This window comes from Cucurbita pepo, chromosome LG05 (assembly GCF_002806865.2).
Source record: "Cucurbita pepo subsp. pepo cultivar mu-cu-16 chromosome LG05, ASM280686v2, whole genome shotgun sequence".
Classification (NCBI taxonomy): domain Eukaryota; kingdom Viridiplantae; phylum Streptophyta; class Magnoliopsida; order Cucurbitales; family Cucurbitaceae; genus Cucurbita; species Cucurbita pepo.
This window is the reverse complement of record NC_036642.1, coordinates 10,280,103-10,304,342: the sequence shown is the minus strand read 5'-3', so window position 1 is coordinate 10,304,342 and position 24,240 is coordinate 10,280,103. Positions and strand designations below refer to the sequence as shown.

Below are 24,240 nucleotides of genomic sequence, written 5' to 3'. Positions count from 1 at the left end.
ATTACAAACATCCAATCAAGTTGTGCACTTTGGTATAGATATTGGATTTATTTGTCCACTTTTAAACAAACTTTTGGATTATTTATCCTCAAAATCATCCCCTTTTTTAATCCTTCAAAAAAAAAAAAAAAANAAAAAAAAAAAAAAAAAAAAAAAAAAAAAAAAAAAAAAAAAAAAAAAAAGTTATAAAAAGAAAAATGTTTATTATTATTATTTATGGAGTGGGCTTCTCTTGTCTACTCTTTTTGAATGACATTTATCAATTAATTATGGTATTGTTCTTATTCTATTCCTTTTTATTCCAAATATCATACTCTTTTATTCTTCTTTTTTTTTGGATTATAGTGTTTTAGGTTATTTTAGATTCTGAAAGTAAATTGGTTATCAGTGAATGTTTACACATAAGATGTGACGTGTGAATTATAATCATTGAAATTAAAAAACTTTAAACAACGTCAAATTTCATTATAAAATTCATTTTGATTTTGATAATTTTTTTTTATCAGTAATTTAAAAGTCGGATTATAATAATAATAATTTTTTTTTTATAATATTTAAGAATTGAGAAAGGTAAATTTTTCCCTAATTAGAAGTATATATTCTTTTAATTTTTTTATTTATATGTTTACAATATTAAATTTAGTTCTCGTAATCACTCCCTATAATTTTATTGCATGTTAGCTTTAGATAATTCATGATTGTTAGTTAATTTATTTTTATTAAGTCAAATTATTAAAATAATTTAAACCAATTAAATTTTAATTTAATTTTCATTCAATTATAAGTATATTATAAATAATATGACTTAAATGTTAGGTATTTTTAAAATTTATTTAGCAATAATATTAATAATTATTATCAATAAAATTGAACCAATAGAATTAATTATAAATGTTATATTTCAAAAATCAAAACACGAGATTAATTTGATAAAATTATTAAAAACAATAATAATAATTCTTATAAAACTACTAGATTATGCGAAATTAGCGCCTCAAGTATCGAGGGGTCCCACGTAAGGGGCAGTTTCTGTAAATAAGTCAAAATAAGTGGCTCATTTGATAATCCCCGACCACTTTTATATATTTACTTTAACGGCCCCCTTCAAAATCAGTAGACTGCAGCACCATATACTTGTGCTCGTGCTGCAACAAAAATCGTCGGCTACACCCTCCAATCCTCTCTCTGTCTCAACTGTTTTTCTCGATCACTGTGCCCGCCGGAAACTGACATTGTCAGCGGAGCAAGCGGTGTCGCCGACTATGCGCACGCAAATGCACCTCCTTCTCCCCCGCCGTGGTTTTGGCCTCATTGGGGCTATTTTCTTTGCCATGGCCGTCCTTCAGTGGTTCACGGCGGTGGCTCAGCTCCAACACCGTGTGCTGGATCTACATTGGCTTCCTGCCACCGCCACGTGGTATGGAAGCCCCGAGGGCGACGGTAGCGATGGTACGGCGGTTCCATTTCCCTACATATCTTTGCTCTGTTTTCTTCGTTTTAGGGTTCTTAGAGTCTGTCAAGATAATGGGACTGCTCTGTTTTTGTGAAATACTGTCATTGAGCCAATTCGTTCGAATTAGCCATAACCCAGTTCATAAATCGTTTAAAACTCAACTGGAATCCCGCTGTTCTTGAGTTCTTTGCTGATGAATTTTTAGGATCTGACAATGTGAAATTGCAGGTGGAGCATGTGGGTATGGAAATTTAGTGGATGTGAGGCCTCTAAAGGCCAGAGTTGGGGCTGTGAGTCCAATTCTGTTCAAAAACGGTGAAGGGTGTGGAGCATGTTACAAGGTGAAATGTCTAGACCAGAGGATTTGCTCTAGACGAGCCGTTACTGTAATCATCACCGACGAATGCCCCGGTGGGTATTGTTCTAATGGAAATACCCACTTCGATCTCAGCGGCGCCGCCTTTGGCCGTATGGCCATCGCCGGTGAAGGTGGGCAGCTCAGAAACAGAGGAGAAATCCCAATAATTTACCGACGGTATAAATTCGTTGCTGCACTCTGTTTTTCGTCACTTCCATGATTTGTCTGTTTCTTTTATCTATTTTGTCGCTTATTTGTTGCTGTCGTAAATCTGTAGAACTCCCTGTAAGTATCGAGGCAAGAACATTGCCTTCCATGTCAATGAAGGCTCCACAGATTACTGGCTCTCTGTCTTGGTTGAATTCGAGGATGGGGATGGAGACATCGGTGCAATGCAAATAAAAGAAGTAAGTCTACAAACCCTTTTAGCCAACTTAATTACTCAAGCATATTCCAAATGTCTCGTTCTTCTCTCATAATGGATGTTTGTTAGCGGCAGGCTTGAACTCTTACAGAAAAGCTTGATGTTTTACGGAGATGGTACCTAATTACACGTAAAAAGTCTAATCCCACTCGAAGAATCTTTGAAAAAGAAGCATCTTTAAGAAGAAAAAGCATGAACTTTCCCACATGATTATAAAACTGTGGTTGACTAAAGATAGTGAAGCTTTGTTGACTAAGTTTACTTTGGTTTCCCACGTCGTGTTTGATGATGATAACAAAAATGGCAGGGGAACTCGAGGGAGTGGCTGGAAATGAAGCATTTGTGGGGTGCAAATTGGTGCATAATTGGAGGGCCTTTAAAGGGTCCATTTTCAGTGAGATTAACGACATTATCTACAGGAAGAACAGTGGCAGCTAGGGATATAATTCCGAGGAATTGGTCTCCAAAAGCCACTTACACTTCCCGCCTTAATTTCTTCTCTTGATAAAGAAGGATAAGAGGAGGAGGAGGAGAAGGAAGCAAAAGAAGCACTCTTTTGTTCTTTTTATGCACAAAAGCATTTGCTTCCTTTTTGTTTTATGCCGAAAGGAAGCTCCCTCTCTCCTAATAATCTCTTAGTTCATACCCCATGGCTGGGAAAAGTAGCCGTTATCCGTTTTCTTTAGTGCAAAAGTGACCGTTGTGAGTGCGAAATGGCATCCAATGTGTGTGTGTTCTTGTTTTTTGTTATTGTGTGGTTGGGTATTGAGTATGATAGCCCTCTCCAAAGAGGAGAGAGAGCGTGGTGTAATTTGTTTGCTATATTATCAAGCTTGTTTGTTTAATGAACTTGAACTCAGACTTACTATTCTTGTCTAAATAAGGGTATAGCATGAGATTTCAGGACCTTGGAAGCCGTGTTCCTTTCATAACTTATGCAATCAAAACACTCCCATTTCACAATATATTGAAGAGAGATATTTTGTTCGAGAATATGTCTTATGTGAGATCTCATAAACATTAGTAGTTTTAAAATTTTTAAGGGGAAGTCCGAAAGAGAGCTAAAAAAGGACAATATTTACGAACATAGACTTGAACTGTTACATCTTAACTAATCGCATATGAACGAACTATGCTCAATTGAGTATAAACTACGCTCTCAAGTTGGTGCCGCAGTTAAATTTCTAAATTGAATTCGACTGAAATGTGAAAGCTATTCATTTCCAAACTCCACATGATTTGAATGCAAGTGGTTTCATTATAGCCTTTCCAAACTTGGCATGGGAACAAAGATTTTCCGCCCATACGCCCGTCCTCATTCAAAATAGAATTCTCTGCTAGTTGATGCAGTGTGAGGCAGACTGACGCACATATAACAAACGAACACACCAGACATTACTTTCGCTCAAAGGGCACTGTGCATTATGGCCTACACTACATGTTATCAATGATGTATCATATTACTCCCTTTTTTGGTGCTGACTGATCTTCTTCTCCTTATGAACAGCTAGTTGTTGGGTTGGTATTGTGTTACATTGGACAATCCTTTAACTTGTTGGCTCAATACCTACAATACCTGAATATTGCAGCCTTGCAAACTCCACGGGCTTAATTAATTTGGACTTGCTCACTTTTACATGATATTCAGTTCCTATGTGATCCCACATCGATTGGAGAGGGAAACGACATTGGTTGAAGAGAGGAGACAATATCTACTAACGGTTGGGGGGAGAATGAATCATTTTTTATAAGAGTAGAAATCTCTCCCTAGCAGACACGTTTTAAAAACCTTAGGGAGAGCTCGAAAGGAGAAGCCCTAAGAGGATAAGAGGATAATATCTGCTAGTTATAGTTCCCTATTAGTAGACCATAGATTGTTATGATAATATAACTAGAAATGCTTTGGACTCTAATCCCATCTAAGTTCTGTGTTAATTCTGATCCAACTACTACTTGACCAGCCAGACCAAGTGTGTTTCTTACCTTATTTTCTGTCCCTAAAAAGGTAAACTTCGGTTGGTCGAACTTCCCATAAACATTTAAAGAAGATGTTAAAGCAAGGGGATGAATAGACGGTCGGGTAAAGGAGGAGCCTATCCTGCTCCCACTCAGGTCATATCCCATGGTAATTGGTTCAGTCATCATTGCTACCTGTGAATGTTCCCTAGTATAATTATTGGCTGCTCTACTACAACTTTGCGAGTCTGAATATTAACTTCTTCTATCCTCAGATACCAAAGGAGAATATAAGAGAAGCTTACCGTTCTTGTCTTTGTAAAAAGAGGACTAATGTGTTTTTAAGATGAGACAAGGGGAAGTCAAAGAGAAGATAAAATTCAATGATAAATCAGCCTAAATTCTAAGTCTAGACAAGAAGGGAGCTGTTAAATCCCACGCTGCAGAGCATGCAGCAAGGCTACGACAAAAGCTTCCTTATTCCCTCTGATAAATTGTGGACAGGAAAAAAAAAAAAAAACGATTCAATTACAATAACCATGAGATGTTTTGATAATTTCTTACTCTGCAGGTGACACCAACAGAATAGGTTGTTCAGCATCAGCTGCAGTAGGAGCTTCGATCTCTATTTTCGGTTGCTCGGGAGTACCATTAGCATCCACATCTTTTGCAGGAGATCTAGGTGAATGAGCTGCAGCTGGTGAAGAAGATTTCTTGTCCTCAACTTTCTTCCCTCCTTCCTTAGCATCTTTGGTTTCAGTCCCTTCCTTAGCATCTTTGGTTTCTGTCCCTTCCTTTGCTTCTTTTCCACCTTTGTCCTCCTCCTTCCCTTCCTTCTTATCTTTATCATCCTTTCCGTCCTTGCCATCCTTTCCATCTTTGCCGTCCTTGCCATCCTTTCCTTTGCCATCCTTTCCGTCTTTGCTGTCTTTGCCATCCTTTCCGTCTTTGCTGTCTTTGTCATCTGGTTTGGGCGGAGGAGGCATCATATGAGGTGGAGGAGTCTGTTTCAACTTCAAGAGAATCTGCCTCATTCGTGCCAGATCAGTTGGTTTTCCAGGTTTTGGACCCTGAACGATCACAATTGAAGGTTTATTTTCAGCATCTTTCTTTCCTCTTCTCTTCTCAATATTAGGGACCTCTCGTGGGATGATCTCTGCAATTGCTTTCCAGAAATGTTTGTCAGCTTCTTTGTGGAATTTTTCCTGGTTTGTATGGTAAAGCTGCAAAAAAATTGGAACATGAATAACAACAGACAGGAAGTTCTACCTTGACAGGATGCAGGGTAAAAAAAAAAAAGAGTAGATAAAAAATTCTTTCAAAGGTTTCACCTTCTCTCTTTCTCTATTGTGAGCCTTGTTTGTTTCACAATTGATCCTCCTTTTCTCATAAAACGAAGCTTTATACTCTTCAGCTTCATTAATTATTTGATTTCTCATCTCCTTTTCTTTTTTCTCTTTCTCCGCAAGGTCTATGGCATTTTGACTGCACCATAAAATTTTTGCCACTATCAAACAAAAGCTAACCAACAGATTCAAATGCATGGGAAATATAGTTTCTCTGAGCAGAGAAAGCAAATACTCTTTGGGCTTTCCCTTTCGGGCGTCTCCTCAATGTTTTAAAACGTGTCCACTAAAGAGAGGTTTCCACATCAAGGCTTCGTTCCGCTCTTCAACCAATATAGGATCTCACAATCCACCTCCTTAGAGCCCAACATCCTCGTTGGCACACCGTCCGATGCCTGGCTCTGATACCATTTGTAACAACCCAAGCCCACCACCAGCAGATATTGTCTTCTTTGAGCTTTGTTTCGGACGTCCCCTTAAGGTTTTAAAATGCATCCACTAGGGAGAGGTTTCCACATCCTTATAAGGAATGCTTCGTTCCCCTTTTCAGCCAATGTGGGATCTCACAGAAATATGGTTCCCAATAAATTCCTTCCACCTAAGTTGACTAGGATTTTGCAACAAGGCAGAACATTCAAACGAAATTATCACAGCGCTAAACTTCACAATTAGCCAGGATCCAAGAAGAAATTCCTAAACAAATAGAACCTGGGCAGTCATTACTACCCTGCAACTTGAGAGTTGAAACTACTGTTGCCCATGAAGGCAGCTCACAAAAAGGATACATAATAGAGATAAGAATTTTTGGCAGCATCAAACTTCACAACCAATCAGGTAATAGCTTCTTCAAGCAGACAGAAATAAGCATATCCCTTTTGCCTGTCCATATTGCTATAATATATAAAATGTTGTACTAAAATTTCATCTAGTTGGTCCTACTAATATGTTATACGTTTATGCCTACACGTGATGTTAGGACAAATGTACAGCAAATATCTGTCTTTTTACCAGCAACAGAACAACATTATTTGTACATATTGCAACACATGACAAACTATTCAAAGTTCCAGAAGCAAATGAGAATCCAGAATTTTCACCAGTAGCGGATGCAATAATGTCAATAGCGAAAAATCACTATAAACACAAGCCAGATGGTAATTATTATAAAAACTACGAAACCCCTTTATCAATTATCAATTGTAAGACCATGCTTGCGGTGCATTAATACAGAGCGCAACGATTGGAAGCATGGGAGTGGCGGAATGAAATTTAGCAACAAAAAAGGTTTGAACCACCGTTTGCGCTAACAACTAAGGATATTGAGTAAATTTTTAATGTCATTATGCGGCGAACAGAAAATCTCTAGACCTTTCAATTCAGATTCCAGCGGAAAACTGAATCCATCGGCTCCAATGACCTCAAAATTGATAAAAGGGCTTGTTTTAGATTCATGTCACGGCCATAGGGGGAAACATTTCAATCCGGCACCAAATGATAAAATCACAGATCTAAGACTAATCCAATCTCTCTGGAAGAAATGACATTAAGAAAAAAAGAAAACGCACCGTCGCCATTCGCGTCGTGCATGGCATTCCTCCCGCATTTCGCTCGGGTCCGGGAGAACCGGTCCATCGGAGGCAAAAAAACCATCATCAATGACACCAATACCGGCGGCAGCATTGCCATTATCAACATCAGTCTCAACCGGATCAAAGGGAGAAACATAGCCCGGATTAGGATTGGAAACTCCGAAGTCATAAACGTCAGACAAATTGGGGTTATTCGTGTTTCCAGCACTGTGGATGTCGGAAATGACATCGTCTTCGAAAAAGGAAGGAGGAGCATGAGGGTGTTGGTCGGTGCTGGGAGAGAAAGTGGCTAAAGTGTCGAAGCTCTGGGAGGGGTGATGAGTGTCGTAACCGATGTAGCCATCGTCGTCAAAGGGCCGCGATGTGGGCGACTGTTGCTGTTGTTCTTGGTGTTCGTCGTTGCTGAAAGTATCATAGGAAGCCATTATCGTGAATTCTCTTCCTCTGGATCTCCGAGGTCGGATTGATTTCTGAGATTGTTGAGATTAGGGAGAAGGAGAACGGAGTTGTTCTTGCGGTGATGAACGCAGTGTTCGGATCAAGAAAGAGTAATCAGGAAAATCACATAATAAAGAGAGATATTAGTTGGACGTGATCTCAGTTCCATTAAAAATAATTAATTAATTAAATTAAATTAAATTATATATATATATATATATATATATATAATACCTATCACCTTACCATATGTTTAAAAAGTTTCAATAATTCAATTTTAAAAAATAATTATTAATATCCTTCCATTTTAAAAAATATTTAAAAATATAATTATCTTTAAAAAAATATCAATAAAATTTTAAAAGTATCATTAACGTTATTTATCTTGATAAAAAATTTAAAGAAAAAAAACTTACCGTCAATATATAGATGAAAAACCATTTATTGACAACATCCAATATTACTTTTACCGTCCAATATTACTTTTAATATAAATTTTAAGTAGTTGAATTACGCTGAAGTTATTAATTTTAATTTAATTTATAAATAAAAAATTATTATTTTAAAAAGTAATTATAAGAAGTCTATTGAAAATGTTGTAGTTTTAATGATGTGATAAACTCACCTACACATTGAAATTGTGTGTTTGAAGACGTGATTTGTAAGCATAAATTAATTTCACATTAAGTTTAATTATTTTTTAAAAGCATAATATTTTAATATTTTCCCCATCAAATTCATTGTGTAAGTCACGGTGCCCAATAATTTATGTTATATAATGACCATAGGTCTTGATTTTTAAGTGTTTTTTTTATTTTTAAGTGTTTTTTTGCATCGAGTAAATAAACTTTCACACCGAATCATAAAAAGTAACCGATTACTTTTACACCTCAAGCTTCAATCACATGCTTCTAAACATTAATTGATTTTTTTTTCCCATAAATTATATATTCTAAATTTGTAACAACTCAAGCCTACAGCTAGCCTATGGACTTACCCTTTCAGGCTATTGTTTGTGTATGGTAGAGATAGATTTTCACGCCCTTGTAAGAAATCGCTCTTCATAAGGAGAGAGGGGAACAAAACATTTCTTATAAGGATGTGAAAATCTCTCCGCAACAAACTGTTTTAAAACCGTGACGTTGACCGTAATACATAGTGGGCTAAAACAGACAAATTTGCTAGCGGTGTGCTTGAACGGTTACAAAACTAGCTTGTTATGTATGAACTGTTAGTCGAAAGTGAAGGTGGCTCAATCATAAAAACTCCTAAATTAAGCATGTTTTGCATGAAATAATTTTATGTTGAGTAATCTACGAGTAATTTTATGTTGGGTAATCTCCTGAACATTTTACTAAGAAGTTTGTGAATGAGTATACAAAGCATGTTGAAAAAAACCTATGCTAGTTTGTGGAGATAGTCTCCGCTCTTAAACACAAGAAGTAAATAACATGACTATGTCGCAGGGGATGCAGGGATCAGTTGGGACACACAAGTGTCGAATTCGAATTCCAAATCTTTATCTAAATCACGAGTATACATGGAGTATTACAACGATACGAAATTCATGCGCTTTACACGAGCCTACACGTGTGCAAGGAGACTTCCATGCACAGATTCACGTGCACGGAAGGTCGATATTTGCATCCGTGGCACACTCAATCTATGTAATGATATTCAATGAAATTATTTTTAAAAAATTTACTCGGATAGTAAGTAGAGATCAAGGAAAGAACCTTTCTCATACAGCCAAATCTCCATCTGTTCTTCCCTGAAAAAAGCAATATTAGAGAGGAGTTGTGGTGATCCTTGTGAGAGAGCCGCAGCTAGCCATGGTGGTGTGCAGGGGCCACTCGAGTTTCAAGCGTTTGCATGGTCGAGAAGGGAATGGTATTAGCTCATTTTTGTTCATTCTTATCAACAAGTTGCTCCACATCTCCAAGTTCCACTTCAGGTTCTCTCCAACCAATATCGTTTTGAAACAATGATTCTATTTGTTCCAAAGATTTCCCCTTGGTTTCTGGAACGAACTTGTAAACAAAGGCAACTGACAGAGAAGATATGAAGGAGAAGATGAAGAATGTTCCACCAACAGTGATTGCTCGAGAAACTGACAAGAAAGACATGGCCACAATCCCACTAGAAACCCTGTTGCCCACAGCTCCAAGCGCGGCTGCTTGGGCTCGCAGCTTCAATGGGAAGATTTCAGACGTCAAAACCCAACACACAGGGCCAATCCCCACTGAAAAGAAGGCCACATTCCCACACACCCAAAAAATGGCTAAGCCAACACCAACTGTCCCATTCCCAAGGAAAGTGAGCGTAAAGCCCAAGCAGAACAAGCAAACAGTCATTCCAATTGTGCTCAGATACAGCAATGGCTTTCTACCTAGCTTGTCAATAAGAACAATGGCAACCACTATGAAACCTGTCTTTGCAAGTCCGACTGCCACGGTTGCTGCAAGCAGCTTGGAGTTACCATGGATTCCAGCTTCTTTGAAGATCTCGGGGCTGTAATATACGGTTGCGTCGATGCCGGTGATCTGTTGGAAACATTGGATTCCAAAGCCAGTGATTAGCATTCGTTTAAGTGCAGGAGAAGGGTTCAAGAACTCTCTCCAAACAGCCTTTTCTTCATACTTTTCAGCACTGGAAATTCCAGCAGCTAGTTGGATTTCTGCCAATCTTTCTTCCACCTCCTTCTCATTGTCCATGGTTTTCAGAAGCACGGATCTCGCATCGTCGACTCGATTTTTCAGCACCAACCATCTGGGAGACTCAGGGATGATGAAGAGTGCAAATCCAATGAAGATTGAGGGAAGAATGCCCACAGCAAGCATGAGTCTCCAGTTTGTGTGGGCAGGTAGACCAGAGAAAGCAAAATTGGAGACATAGCCAAGTAAAATGCCAAGGTTTATGAAGATCTCAGGGAAGGAAGTGAGTGAGCCTCTAGAAATGGTGGGGGAAATCTCTGCAATGTAAACAGGAGCAATCATAACGCCCAACCCAATTCCAACTCCAGCCAATATTCTGCCGATCAGCAACACTTGAAAGGTAGGTGCCAGTGTCATAATAGCTGCACCAATTTGGAAGACAAGAGCAGCCAAGGCCATTGTCCATTTTCTTCCAATGGCATCAGATGTTTTACCACCGGCTAAGCTTCCCAGAAGGGAAAGAATGCTCAAAATCCCAACAAGAACTTCTTCCTGTACCTCAGTTATCTTTAAATCTTCCTGAATGAAGATAATCGCCCCACTCATCACACCGACGTCTGGATATCCAAACAAGATGTAAAGACATATGAAGTTTAACCATTCTAGAATTTCCACTTCCATTAAGCAAATAGAAAAGTCAATCTAAACAAATATCTCACCGAAATGGCAATGAATCAGAACAAGAAGTTTATGATTCGAGGTATTTTGAACAAATCTAAACAAGTATCTCACTGAATCGACGCTATTATGTCTCAATCCAAGCAGCAAAAATCATGAAACTAATCGGAAAAATCGCGCACAAAGCTATTCAAAAGTCGAGAACGATTGGAGCGACCGACAGAAGAAGAAAACATACCGTATCCGAGAAGAACAGAGTTGAGAGAAGCGAAAACAGCACAGGCATATACATATTTCCTCGCACTGGAACTCGCATCGCCTTGATGATGATGGTCATCGAGATCCTCATTGAGCTCAGAATCCATTCTCTTGTACTTGTTCTTCGCGCCCAATGAAACGCCCGGGAATCCCAAATCTCCGGCCCCATTTTCTTGGACGCCGACCAATCCCATGAGTATGCGATCGGATCGGAAGCCGGCAGGGGATTTTAGATCTGAAAGAAAGGAGACAAGATTGAAAGAAACTCGAGAATTGGGTCGTCTGAATTTCTTAATCTGCAAATTGGTTGCTTAGTGCAGTATTCAATGGCATTGACCTTGGACTAATCCAAAGAACAGCTGCTGTAATTAGACTAATTAAACTGTTTCCTTTCCTTTTTTGTTCTTTTATTTCTCGTCTCAAAAAAAAAAAAATATATATATATATATATTTATTTATTTATTTGCTTTTTTACCGTATTTTCTATTAATGGGCCTCAAGTAGAAGCCCAGTTCAAGATCCAATAAGTAATAAGTGGGCCTAAAGCCCATTTGTTACATATTTCATGGGCCGCGTTTGAGAGTCCACTTTCGAAGAATCGGGGGTTAAATACGAGTCTGCGTCGCTAAGTCGGTTTGATATTTGCTTACAACTTTTCCGATTGTCTTCCCTTCGTCAACTGATTCGTTCTGAAATCAGTCATGGTGTTCCTTTCGATCCCAAATCAAAAAACCCTATTCCTTAACGTAAACCCTTCGTCTACTTCCATTCTTAACCTGAAGCGGGCAATCGAGGAGGTTTCCCACATACCCGTTTCGCTTCAGCGATTGTTCTTATCTCAAAGCTTTCAAGTTTCAGATTTGAATGATTCTACGCTGCTTTCCCATGTTCGAGTCCATCCGAATTCAACTATAACCCTTCACGTTCCCTTATACGGAGGTATGCAAGCTCCGGTTATACCGAAACCAAGATTGGATTTCTTGAACTCTAAACCTCCACCGAATTATGTTGCTGGGTTGGGACGTGGTGCGACTGGATTCACGACTAGGTCTGATATTGGTCCTGCTCGGGCTGCTCCGGACCTTCCTGATAGGTCGGCGACGACGATTGGTGGTGCTGCCGCTGCTCCGGCTGGTAGAGGGCGGGGGAAAGGCGGGGAGGAAGAGGAAGAAGATGAAGGAGAGGACAAGGGATATGATGAGAATCAGAAGTTTGATGAATTTGAAGGTAACGATGTAGGGTTGTTCGCATCGGCTGAATATGATGAGGACGATAAGGAGGCTGATGCAGTGTGGGAGGCAATCGATAAGCGGATGGATTCAAGAAGAAAGGATAGAAGAGAGGCTAGATTGAAGGAGGAGATCGAGAAGTATCGTGCTTCGAACCCGAAAATCACCGAGCAGTTTGCAGACCTAAAGCGGAAATTGTATACTCTATCGGCCCAAGAGTGGGAAAGCATTCCGGAAATTGGGGATTATTCATTGAGGAACAAGAAGAAGAGATTTGAGAGCTTTGTACCTGTACCAGATACCTTGCTTGAGAAGGCTAGGCAAGAGCAAGAACATGTGACGGCGTTGGATCCTAAGAGCAGAGCTGCAGGCGGGACGGAGACGCCTTGGGCACAGACCCCAGTTACGGACTTGACTGCCGTCGGTGAGGGTAGAGGTACAGTGTTGTCGTTGAAATTGGATAGGTTATCTGATTCTGTTTCAGGATTGACGGTTGTAGACCCAAAAGGGTATCTCACTGATTTGAAGAGTATGAAGATAACTAGTGATGCAGAGATATCTGATATCAAAAAGGCAAGATTATTACTCAAGAGTGTTACCCAAACAAATCCAAAACATCCGCCTGGTTGGATTGCAGCTGCCAGGTTAGAGGAGGTGGCTGGAAAGATTCAGGCGGCGAGGCAATTAATTCAGAAAGGATGTGAAGAGTGTCCCAAGAACGAGGATGTGTGGTTGGAGGCTTGTAGGCTGGCTAGCCCAGATGAGGCGAAGGCTGTGATTGCTAGGGGGGCAAAGTCAATACCAAATTCAGTGAAATTGTGGTTGCAGGCTGCAAAACTGGAGCATGATAATGCCAATAAGAGTAGGGTTTTGAGGAAAGGTTTGGAACATATTCCAGATTCTGTTAGGTTGTGGAAGGCAGTTGTGGAGCTAGCTAATGAAGAGGATGCCAGGCTTCTGCTTCATAGGGCTGTTGAGTGTTGTCCTTTGCATGTTGAATTGTGGCTTGCATTGGCGAGGCTGGAAACTTATGATCGTGCGAAAAAGGTTCTTAATAGTGCAAGGGAGAAGTTGCCCAAGGAGCCAGCTATATGGATAACCGCCGCCAAATTGGAAGAAGCTAATGGGAATACTGCCATGGTTGGAAAGATTATAGAAAAGGGTATTCGAGCTTTACAGAGAGTAGGCGTGGTGATTGATAGAGAGGCTTGGATGAAGGAGGCTGAGGCTGCAGAACGTGCAGGGTCGGTTGCTACCTGCCAAGCAATTATCCATAACACTATAGGAGTTGGGGTTGAGGAAGAAGATAGGAAGAGGACCTGGGTAGCTGATGCGGAAGAGTGTAAAAAGAGGGGTTCGATTGAAACAGCAAGAGCAATTTATGCACATGCACTTACTGTCTTCTTGACTAAAAAGAGTATATGGCTTAAAGCAGCACAGCTTGAAAAGAGCCATGGTACCAGGGAGTCTCTTGATGCTTTACTTCGTAAGGCTGTTACTTACAGGCCACAGGCTGAAGTGTTGTGGCTTATGGGTGCCAAAGAGAAGTGGCTTGCTGGGGATGTTCCCGCTGCTAGATCCATTCTTCAAGAAGCCTATGCAGCCATTCCCAATTCTGAGGAGATTTGGCTTGCAGCATTCAAGCTTGAATTTGAGAATCATGAACCTGAGAGAGCTAGAATGCTTCTTGCTAAAGCTCGGGAAAGAGGAGGCACGGAACGAGTGTGGATGAAATCTGCTATTGTTGAGAGAGAACTAGGCAACGCTGAGGAAGAGAGCAGGTTACTGAATGAAGGGCTTAAACGTTTTCCATCCTTCTTTAAATTGTGGTTAATGCTTGGGCAGTTGGAGGAACGTCTTGGGCACCTGGAGAAGGCCAAGGAAGCTTATGAGTCTGGTTTGAAGCACTGTCCTAGCTGCATACCGCTTTGGCTTTCTCTTGCTCACCTGGAAGAGAAAATGAATGGATTGAGCAAGGCTCGAGCAGTGTTGACCATGGCCAGGAAGAAGAATCCTCAAAACCCTGAACTTTGGCTTGCTGCAGTGCGAGCTGAATTGAGGCATGGCAATAAGAAAGAATCCGATATTTTGATGGCCAAGGCACTGCAAGAATGTCAAAATAGTGGCATATTGTGGGCAGCCTCAATAGAGATGGTACCTCGTCCACAACGTAAAACCAAGAGCATGGATGCACTTAAAAAATGCGATCATGATCCACATGTTATTGCTGCTGTGGCCAAGTTATTCTGGCATGACAGGAAGGTTGACAAAGCTAGAACATGGCTAAACAGGGCAGTAACTCTTGCTCCTGATATTGGTGATTTCTGGGTTTTGTACTACAAATTCGAACTACAGCATGGTACTGATGAGAATCAGAAGGACGTACTGAAGAGATGTATTGCTGCAGAACCCAAACATGGTGAGAAATGGCAAATGATTTCAAAGGCCGTGGAGAACTCCCATCAGCCAACTGAGGCAATCTTGAAAAAAGTAGTAGTTGCCCTAGGTAAGGAAGAGGGCGCTGCTGAAAATAGCAGAAATTAGCTTTAACATATCTCAGATTTTCGAGCCTCTTTGCTGGTTAAGGCATGTGTGATTTATAAGAACAGCCTGAGTTTTGTTGTTGATTTATTAATCAATGGCTGAAAATTTGTGGCATATTGAGATTGTCTTGTTATCTGGTTTGCTGTACACATGGTTAGCCCTTCATAGACTGTCGATGATGGATCTGCTGTTGTAACTTCTTTTACTTATTTAACTATTCAATTAGTATATTCTAATGTTTGGATATTTGGATGCTTGGGTGCTTCGTATTCTGGGACCTTAATATTTGGATGTTATATGTTGAATTCTTTACTGTTACGTGCGCATACATATCTAGTACCTCTCGCTAACAATTAATTCATTACGTTACAAACATAATTTCAGGGTAACTTGAACTATGCATCTTTGCACTTTCTCAAACGAAACTTTCAGGGTTACTTAATTGTGTACTTTTTTGGTGCTTTCTACCTTGTATACTTGGAGACTGTTAGCTTTTTCTCTTACAGTAGCTGGTTTTGGAAAAAGGCTGAGTTCTTCTTCTTCACTCATGCATGCTTTAGGGGGCACATTCCTGGCCAATGTATTTGTGTTTCCTGGAATTGAACTTACAATTTGTGATACTACATCTTGTTGTATATAGATCTTTAAGTGTGATTTCTGGGTCATGTTTAAGTTCTAGTAGTCCAAATAGATGTCGAGTTGAATGCGCTCAATTAGTACCTGTGATGGATCCCAGAATTGTAACACGTTTGGATGGATAATCTGATTGCTCTACGTCATTAAGTAGCAACCGTGTGAGGATGAAGAGACCAAGATGATTAGTCCCAATAGTGGGTTCAAACCCTTCAGCGGTAAAAGTTGGCTACTTTGCAGTCGGCAGGTAGACAGCAGCATTGCATTCAAGCACATCAAGAGGCATACCCGAGCAGTGGAAGCTATCCACAAATTGCCTCACACTGTCAAGCGGGCAAAGTCTAGATGCACAACAGTATTGTTTACCTTAGCTATGCCTGCTGATTTTGCTGTCATTTGAGATTTAAGGAAGTTCCTGCATGCCATAATTATATGCCGCTTTCCTGTTTCGGCTAGAGCCTTGGCCGTGGCTAGACCCAGTCCTGGGAGAGCTCCTGTGATTTTGACATTTCCTATAACTTCACATGTACAGAAAGTGGAATTCCTGATGAAGGTCCATTGTCCTTCAGAACAACAGTACCAGGGGCGTACACTTCTTTGTGGATGGAATCGTGGGAGAAAAAGAGGCTGCTTGTGAGTCATGAGAAGCAAAGAGTAGAGGGGCTGAAAGAGTTGTAGAGAGCAGAGCGATTATGGAATGAAAGGAACTGAAAAATTGGTATCTGTTTCTTATGGAGGTAGAGAACGATCTTGCTCCTGTACTTGCCACGTTGACCTCCATCTAACCAGGTTCGTCACTGGAATTCTCTATAGATATACTTTTTTGGTTGCATATTATACTTGTTGAAGGTCAGTCGTCTAAACTATTCTAATAATTATGGGCCAATTAGCTGGAGACCCAGATTGGTTAGGTTGGTTCAAATGGTCCAGTTTTGATATCAATGTCATGATCTGCAGAATGGAGACCTTGGGTTGCTTTTGGGTAAAGTCTAAACTTTTTCCAAAGATCTCTCGAACATCTGTAAGATCTTCCTTTGCCTTTGTAATCAAATGTGCTAAGAACACAAGAAAATGGAAAAACCTTACACTCTGTTGAATGAACAGACCTGTCAAAATTAAGCCCAATCACAAAACACTTGTCCCAATTGAGCTTAAGATCAGACGTCCTCTCAAAAGTATTGAGGTCCTGAACAAAATAGTCCTCCTTTACGTCAAATAAAAGGCACCACATACAAATTGGAGCGGTGGGACAAGTTGTGGGAATGGACCACTTCCTTATATACTCTAAAACCTTTAATGAAACTTTCATCAAACTTCCTTAAGTCAAGCATGTGGTTCCAATAACAAGCTTAACACAATTTGACTGCTACATAATCATGGTGATTTTTAAAACCCACCTATCTAAGATTTAATATCCTAGGAATGCCTTTGACAACCAAAAATAGAAGGGTTTGGTACATGTCTCCTAACAATAGACGTATTTTACTCATTCATGATATATGGGGTGATCTATAATTTGTCTCTTGGACGAACGACCATGAGTCGACCTAGGGACATTAGAGCTATGTGGAAAAAGTAGAGGAATTTTGGGAGGATGAGTTCAAAGTCCTATATAACTACTCTTAAATGTTCATCTAGATAAGAACTTAATTTTCATCTCAAAGGAAAAACATCGTTTGAACGAAAAGAAAATAGAGCTTCGTTATCCTCATCACACAATCACACACAAGAAATCATTAAAAGGGATTGTTACAATGTGGTGTTCGTCTTTGTAATTATCGAATGCGTAATAAATATTTTCTTTCCCTCTTATGCATCTAATAATTATAATCAAAACGGTGTTTACAATAAACTAACTCATTATTGGTGGATCATAATTAAAGGTTGGAAAAATAGGAAAGGGTGATGACTGTTTGCACAATGAGTAGGTGTAATTACATCGCTATTTATCCTTTAACATGAACATTTAACTTAAGGTGTAAATCCCAAAATCAAAATGAGCTTGAACTTGACGTTGAAATTAATATTGAATTTGGTTAGAAGGTAATTAATTGCAGTTAGAAATGATGGACCTTAATAGTCTATGTTATATTTATATGATATGGTAACACTTTCGGTCCTTTATTTGGAGCTGCACACTACATTATTATGACTGCCAATGTCATGTTTTTGTAATCTATCTTGGCGTCACAGATAAGAAATGGATATCATCCCATAGGCCGGCTGCTGGGGTCCATTCTTTCTCAAAAAGCTTCTCATATTTTTTACTTTATCTTTGTTTCTTGTTAATTGGGAGTTTGTTATTAACCATGCTTTTTGTTCTTTCCTTGTTTTTGTCTTTGAACTTATTATTGGGATGGGAAAAGTAAAAAGGATACCGACTTGACACGCTCATACGTTTGAATTCAATATTGAAATTATATATACTTGAGAGTTGTTGATTATTGGTTTGATCTGGTTAGAACTGTCTCTCAAAGATGCAATGAAGGACAAGGGTCAGCTTGATAATGTTCTTCATTTGAATGTTGATCATAGAACTTGTTGAGTTTTTTTTAAGGATAATAAGTCGATGAAAACACATTTAAGTTGGACTTGACACAAAAGAGTTCACTTTTTTCTGCTACTGTTGTAGGTTATGCTACGAAGAAGGGAGGGATCTGGAATTGGAGGTTGCTAGTGTTCATGTGTTGGCTACAGGTATTGTTGCTTTTCATGCTTTTCATTTGGCGCCCACTGTGTCCATGCGTGCTAAAAGCTTGGGATTTTGAGCTCCGACTCAGTTTGGAAAATTGCTTTTCAAAAGATATTTTCTTTTGGCTTTTCTCATGGATGTTTTATTCTTTGAAGTTATTATGAGCTTATGTGTGAAATCCCAGGTAGGTTGGATAGGAGAACGAAACATTCTTTATAAGGGTGTGGAAACTTTTGCTTAGTAGACACGTTTTAAAAACCTTAAGGGGAAGCCTGGAAAGGAAAGTCCAAAGAGGACAATATCTATTAGTGGTGGGTTTGGGCTGTTACAAATGGTATCAGAGCCACACACCGGCGATGTGCAAAGGGGGTGGACACGAGGCGGTATGCCAGTAAGGACGTTGAGCCCCGAAATGAGGTGGATTGGGGGTCCCACATCGATCGGAGAAGGGAACGAGTGTTAGGAGGACGTTGGGCCCCAAGGAGGGTGGATTGTGAGAGAGAACAAATCATTTTTTATAAGGGTGTAGAAACCTCTCCCTAGCAGCCACGTTTTAAAAACCTTGAGGTGAAGCCCGAAAGGGAAATCCCAAAGAGGACAATATCGACAAACGGTGAGCTATATTGTTTATACATGGGTGGGTGGGAAAATAGTGAGTTCTGATAAAACAAAACAAAACTGAAAGTGATAAAACAAAAGGTATAGACTAAATCTAAAAGTTACCAAGCCTAATTTAGTTCAATATAGTATTGTTTCTATAAATATCCTTGGCTGTCATAGGCTCACAAAGGGTGTGTTTGGGAGCTCTAGAATAAACATTTCTAGCAAAAGTACTTTAAATGTAGCTACTTTTTCATTCCTAAGAAATCATTTTGATGTTTGATTCTATATCATTGAAAATGCTTTTGAAGGGCGTTTCGATCGAATACTTGACTCAAAAGCATTCTAAAAACACTTTTAACTGCTTTTGATTTTACATGATGATATTGAGGAATACGCAAAACCTTTTGCGAAACGAACTCGTAACCATAGCTGAAGTTATGGTAAGCTTTTTGCTCTACTTCTAGTCTTAGTTTAGTTTTAGTTGCTTTGGGAAAACCAGTGAAGCAACAGAACATATGTGGGACAGAAAGCTCATCATATCAGTTATTCATCAAGCGAAATCTTTGTAAATAGAGAGAGAATATGATATGTAATGATTAATATTATATTACAGTAAGGTGGGAAGCTAAAGTTGCTGTCAAATATGAGAATTAGAATGTCTTGGCTGAAAAACAGAGCCCCTGATGGATGATGGACTCAATCAACGAACTGTGTCCTGCTAGGCTGGCCGGCGCTGAAACTGAACATAACGCATAACAAAAAGCAAAAAAGCCGAAGAAAAACTAAACCAGACGCATGCTTGACAGTGATAGTCTCTAGAATCTTGTGCCTTTACTGACATATTGATCGACTGATACTAACAATAGAAAAGGCCCACGGGTGCACTGCCTAGATTTGATTTGATGGCATCCCCACAAGACTGGTAAATATCAGTGCTAAGTGGACTACTGAATTTACGTAAGAATGAAGCTTTAAATGTTTAATCTTCATCCTTGAGAAAGAATGGCTTCATGGAGCAGGATGGAGAAGGGGAAGTTGCTGTTAAGTTGAATTGCTGCATCTGAAGATCAGAGGTAAATGATTCTTGATGAATTGGGTGAGCAAAAGGAAGATGTGGCTGCAGGAGGAGGTTATTGGTGGTGTCCAAATCGTCCCACACAGGGCTACCAGGGCCCCAACCGGCTGGCATCACATTGAGCCAAGCCTCTGCCATTTCTCTCCAAACCATCTCCTGTGACTTTGAGACACCCTCCCCTGCATCCTCTGCTTCGTCTTCGTGTATATTATCCTCTGCCACGGTCTCGTTATTCGGCTCTAACTCGAAGTCATTGTCGAGATTGTTGTTATTGTTTAGTTCCTTTTGAGGAGGCAGCTCTCCACCGGAAGTCTGTGAGGCTTCTTCTTTATCTTTATTCAGAAATAGTTCAGGAAAATTAAGCCTTGCATTCTCTCCTCTCAATTTGAAAGCCTCACGATCGTAGGCCAAGGCAGCGTCTTCTGCAGTGTCGAACGTGCCAAGCCATAGTCGATTCCTGTTTCGAGGAAGACGAATCTCCGCTACCCATTTCCCCCAATGTCTCTGCCTCACTCCTCTGTACAGCTTCGTGGTGTTTAAAGGCCGCACTTGAGGCCTAAACCCTCCCCTTGAGTTTGAATCAAGAGACTCATTCCAAAACTGGAGAAATTGCTGATGTTGTTGTTGTTGCTGCTGCTGCTGAAACGATGCGAACTCTCCCATGAAGTAGGGCGGGTAGCCGAATCCGTATGGGGTCGAAGCAGGTGGCGCCAATTGGTGCTGATTATGCGTTGGAAGAAGAGATGGGCGATGAGGCATAGGCGCTACAGACTCTGTTTTGAATTGATGAGAAAATTGGGGAGTTTCCAGAGCAAAAGGCAATAAAGCTCTAGCAGAAGAAGGGGAAGCATGAGAAACAGAGGAGGCTGGATTCAAGAAAGGAAACGACTGCTGCGAAGTAGAATCCAATGGGTGAATTGGGTCATGGTTTTCAGGGTCACGGATCTTCTTAAAAGGCCGAGGCGAAACAGAGGTCTCATCCTGCACCGGCTTGCCTTGTCGGCGGCGAAAACTCGATTCGAAATCATTGTGATCAATCTGTTTATCCTCATCCATATGTTGTTCAGTTTGGGTGAGAGAAAAGTTGGAGCAGTCACTGGATTTGAAATGGGACATTATAAATGGAACAAAACAGAGGAGGGGAAGATGTCATGAAGAAGAAGAAGAAGAAGAAGAAGAAGAAGAAGAAGAAGAAGAAGAAGAAGAAGAAGAAGAGAGCACGTGGGAATTGAGAGAGGTGAAGAAGAATCAGAAGAGGGAATGCGTTTATAAATAGGAAGAAAAAGGAAGAGGATTGGACATGCTTGGACCCACGAATCCAACTCGCATCTTTCTCTCCCACTCTCTGTTATCTTAAGCCTTAAACCAATGGCAGCACACAACAAAAAGTACGAGCTAGTGAGTCAATAATAAACACTTCCTTCACTGTTTTTCTTTTATGTTTTGAAAACACTTGTTTAGTTACCGTCCGATCCTATCTTTACTTGTCCATTTTGATCCGTTATGTATTGCTGTCAGTTTTACGTAGGTTTTCACACTCTTATACGTAATGTTTTGATTTAGAATCTTACCACAAGTTTTCCCTTCTTGGTTTAGTTGTTAATTTGGTCTATAATTTTAAATGTAGAATTTACGAAAATTTATGAAAATTTTATCAAATTATGAGACAATTATAAGCTTTAAAAAATATTTGGAATGTTATCCAAATTTATTTATTAAGTAATTTTTTTTTTAATTAAATGGTGTTAGTTAATTTATTTTTATTAAGTTAAATTATTAAAGTATTTTAAATGAATTGATTTAATTTGCATTCCTTAACAAATAGATTTTCAGCCAATATAAGATAATTATTCTCAAATCATGAGAATTAAAAAAGAGAAAAAAAAAACAATAATAAACATAAATAATCGAAAACCAATAATTTGGATGGAATTATTTGTATTTCAATATCTCTAACTCATTTATCATTCAATTTAATCTTTTTCTACCAATAAATAAATAAATAACAATATATATATATATATATATATATATATATATATATATATGATTATTACGTATTGTTTAAACAAAATATGAAGCCGCGGGGCTTTGCTTTCGGTGGAAGCGTTCAATCCTCCTCTTTAGAAGAAAGAACCAAAAAAAGAGAGAAAAAAAAAAATGTCGGCGATGTAACTGACACGTGTCGGTGTGGACAATCATTTTAGGTTCCCTTTTCCCATGCCCTTCAAACTCTGACTCAGTCAAACACCATGCTGAAAGAGTTAGCCTTTTTNAAAAAAAAAAAAAAAAAAAAAAAAAAAAAAAGGAAAAATAGTCTAAAATTCTAACCTAGAGCCAATTCTTGACTTATTTATTATTATGTATTCTCAAAAATAATCTCGAAGACCCGGACTTCTAGACGGGTTTTTCCTACCTGTTCTTGTTAATACAGTTTCTCGTAGTTTTTGTTACTGAGATATTTTTGAAAGTTTTCAGAGTAGTCCGGTACAATGAGATTTAACTGTTACAAAAAATAAGTTTGAATGAGGTGGGTTAGGTTAGTTTCATTAAATCTTTATGGATATTGTGATTAATGGATTGCGGTGGAGTCAAGGGGTTGGTGCGTTTTGTGTGGGCACGTAGCCAACCACTCCTTGTTTTTGTTGGGTGCTTTTTTCAACCCAAATGACAAGGAACGATGCATGAGTTTTGACAAAGTTAAGAATGAAATAATTAGGCCTTGTCGTTCCTATAATTTCTTGCCATTTCTTTAGCTCTGCAATTCCAATTAGACAGAAAGTGTGTGAACAGTAATGGATTGTGTTTGTGGTTAGGAGTGCTCTAGATTTGGAAAATGGAAAATTTCATTTTCATTTCGTTTTCTTCTTCAATACTTGAAAATGAAATGTATTAAGAAATGGAGAATAAGAATGCTTGAGATCGAACTCAAGAAGTTATTCGATGGAACGAGTTTTATTTGTTTTCGTTGCTATGGTCCATGAGGTTGACAGCGACATGTAACGAGCCAAAGCTTCCTAGTGGTTGGCTTGAGCTGTTACAATTGGTATTAGAGCTAGACATTGAGCAGTGTGCCAGTGAGGACGTTGGCCCCCAAAAGGGGTGGATTGTGAGATCCCACGTCACTTGGAGAGGTGAATAAAACATTCCTTATAGGAGTGTGGAAACTTCTTCCTAATAGATGCGTTTTAAAATTGTGAGATTGACGATGATACGTAATGAGCCAAAACGGACAATATCTACTCTGCCAGCAGTGGGCTTACAACTTTTAACTATGGTTCATCTTGATCTCACTCCTTTTAGAAAATAGGCTAATGACAGACATAAGGAAGTATTAGTCTAGACCTAGAAAGAAGAGAGTGATGAGCATGAAAATGAGAGTTTGTCTCGAGCACGATATGTCTTCTCTGGTCGACAATCTTATTAGTTGGTGTCTCCTTAGGGCGAAGCAAGACATTAAGATGCGAGCTGTCAGCAACAACTAGCTAGGGCATCTCGTATGAAGGCAGAAGGCATAAAAGCTAACCCTAACGTAAGGAAAGGTAGTTTAAAAGGATGAGATAAGACAAGGCGGCTAGACTATGAGATCACGTATCAGTTGGAGAGGGAAACGAAACATTCTTTATAAGGGGGTGAAAACCTCTCCCTAGCAAACATGTTTTAAAAACCTTGAAGGATAAGGAGAACAATATCTGCTAGCGGTGGGCTTGACCATTACATAGATCGAAGGTAAATCAATTTGGTCAGTTCAAAGAAAGCATATAGACCGAGATGAACTAAAGCAAAAAAGTATAAATTTTTTATTAGTTTAGAAAAGAAATCTTTAGTCTTGAAGCAAAAGCAAAATGTAGATGCTTTTAAATCATAAAGCCACAAAGCTAAGATTATGCATACTGTGTGATGATTAGAATCAAAACATAAGCAGAGAGGAACACATTAGCCTTTATCCATTAGCTTGTTATTGTCTCTTAGATAACATCAACAGCCACAAACCAAGCAAAGGATGTTCCTAAGCTGTTCATCCCAAACATGGAATGAGTGACACTAGAAGCTATGGAATTCATGCATATATATTGGATATAAGGATTGGTTTGAGACAAAAATAAAGGGTTGCAGGAAGCGTTTGCTACTGAGGACAGTGAGTTCAATAGCCGAAAGTACCACTAGCTTGCACTTATGGCCTAAGTAGCACAAGGTGAGGCACATGAATAAGCAAAGACAACCTATGAGTATTTACCTTGTGAGGTGGTCTTTGCTTTTTTTTTTTTTTACTTGAGATCTGTGTTTAGGTGATCGATAATGAAGTGGTA

The 24,240-nt window shown here is 39.3% G+C and overlaps 5 protein-coding genes across 5 annotated transcripts; 2 read left to right on the top strand and 3 right to left on the bottom strand.

Annotated features, from left to right (window-relative positions):
* Positions 1-1,127: 1,127 nt before the first annotated feature.
* On the top strand, positions 1,128-3,100 carry LOC111795590 (expansin-B3-like). Its single transcript, XM_023678103.1, has 4 exons — positions 1,128-1,449; positions 1,682-1,988; positions 2,089-2,218; positions 2,543-3,100. The coding sequence occupies exons 1-4, from the start codon at positions 1,263-1,265 to the stop codon at positions 2,738-2,740; spliced, it is 822 nt and encodes a 273-aa protein (XP_023533871.1). The 5' UTR covers positions 1,128-1,262; the 3' UTR covers positions 2,741-3,100.
* Positions 3,101-4,551: 1,451 nt separating this feature from the next.
* On the bottom strand, positions 4,552-7,685 carry LOC111794361 (clathrin light chain 1-like). The gene is made up of 3 exons (XM_023676324.1): positions 7,103-7,685; positions 5,523-5,676; positions 4,552-5,414 (listed from the first exon to the last, which is right to left on the bottom strand). Exons 1-3 carry the CDS (start codon positions 7,549-7,551, stop codon positions 4,752-4,754), a joined length of 1,266 nt encoding a protein of 421 aa, XP_023532092.1. The 5' UTR covers positions 7,552-7,685; the 3' UTR covers positions 4,552-4,751.
* Positions 7,686-9,060: 1,375 nt separating this feature from the next.
* Positions 9,061-11,512, bottom strand: LOC111796178 (probable polyol transporter 4). The gene is made up of 2 exons (XM_023678915.1): positions 11,135-11,512; positions 9,061-10,835 (listed from the first exon to the last, which is right to left on the bottom strand). The coding sequence occupies exons 1-2, from the start codon at positions 11,346-11,348 to the stop codon at positions 9,463-9,465; spliced, it is 1,587 nt and encodes a 528-aa protein (XP_023534683.1). The 5' UTR covers positions 11,349-11,512; the 3' UTR covers positions 9,061-9,462.
* Positions 11,513-11,801: 289 nt separating this feature from the next.
* Positions 11,802-15,212, top strand: LOC111794979 (protein STABILIZED1). Its single transcript, XM_023677199.1, has one exon. The coding sequence runs from the start codon at positions 11,856-11,858 to the stop codon at positions 14,925-14,927; it is 3,072 nt and encodes a 1,023-aa protein (XP_023532967.1). The 5' UTR covers positions 11,802-11,855; the 3' UTR covers positions 14,928-15,212.
* Positions 15,213-19,671: 4,459 nt separating this feature from the next.
* Positions 19,672-21,366, bottom strand: LOC111795746 (ethylene-responsive transcription factor ERF054-like). The gene has a single exon (XM_023678312.1). It carries the CDS (start codon positions 21,044-21,046, stop codon positions 19,835-19,837), a length of 1,212 nt encoding a protein of 403 aa, XP_023534080.1. The 5' UTR covers positions 21,047-21,366; the 3' UTR covers positions 19,672-19,834.
* Between the last annotated feature and the right edge of the window lie 2,874 nt (positions 21,367-24,240).

Coding starts and splice junctions, on each gene's coding strand:
- LOC111795746 (XM_023678312.1), bottom strand. CDS start 21,046: ATGTCCCATTTCAAATCCAGTGACTGCTCCAACTTTTCTCTCACCCAA.
- LOC111795590 (XM_023678103.1), top strand. CDS start 1,263: ATGCGCACGCAAATGCACCTCCTTCTCCCCCGCCGTGGTTTTGGCCTC. Junction 1,450..1,681: donor CGAGGGCGACGGTAGCGATG/GTACGGCGGTTC, acceptor GTGAAATTGCAG/GTGGAGCATGTGGGTATGGA. Junction 2,219..2,542: donor GTGCAATGCAAATAAAAGAA/GTAAGTCTACAA, acceptor CAAAAATGGCAG/GGGAACTCGAGGGAGTGGCT.
- LOC111794361 (XM_023676324.1), bottom strand. CDS start 7,551: ATGGCTTCCTATGATACTTTCAGCAACGACGAACACCAAGAACAACAG. Junction 5,677..7,102: donor GCACGACGCGAATGGCGACG/GTGCGTTTTCTT, acceptor TTTATGGTGCAG/TCAAAATGCCATAGACCTTG. Junction 5,415..5,522: donor ACAATAGAGAAAGAGAGAAG/GTGAAACCTTTG, acceptor ATTTTTTTGCAG/CTTTACCATACAAACCAGGA.
- LOC111796178 (XM_023678915.1), bottom strand. CDS start 11,348: ATGGGATTGGTCGGCGTCCAAGAAAATGGGGCCGGAGATTTGGGATTC. Junction 10,836..11,134: donor CTCTGTTCTTCTCGGATACG/GTATGTTTTCTT, acceptor TTGGATATCCAG/ACGTCGGTGTGATGAGTGGG.
- LOC111794979 (XM_023677199.1), top strand. CDS start 11,856: ATGGTGTTCCTTTCGATCCCAAATCAAAAAACCCTATTCCTTAACGTA.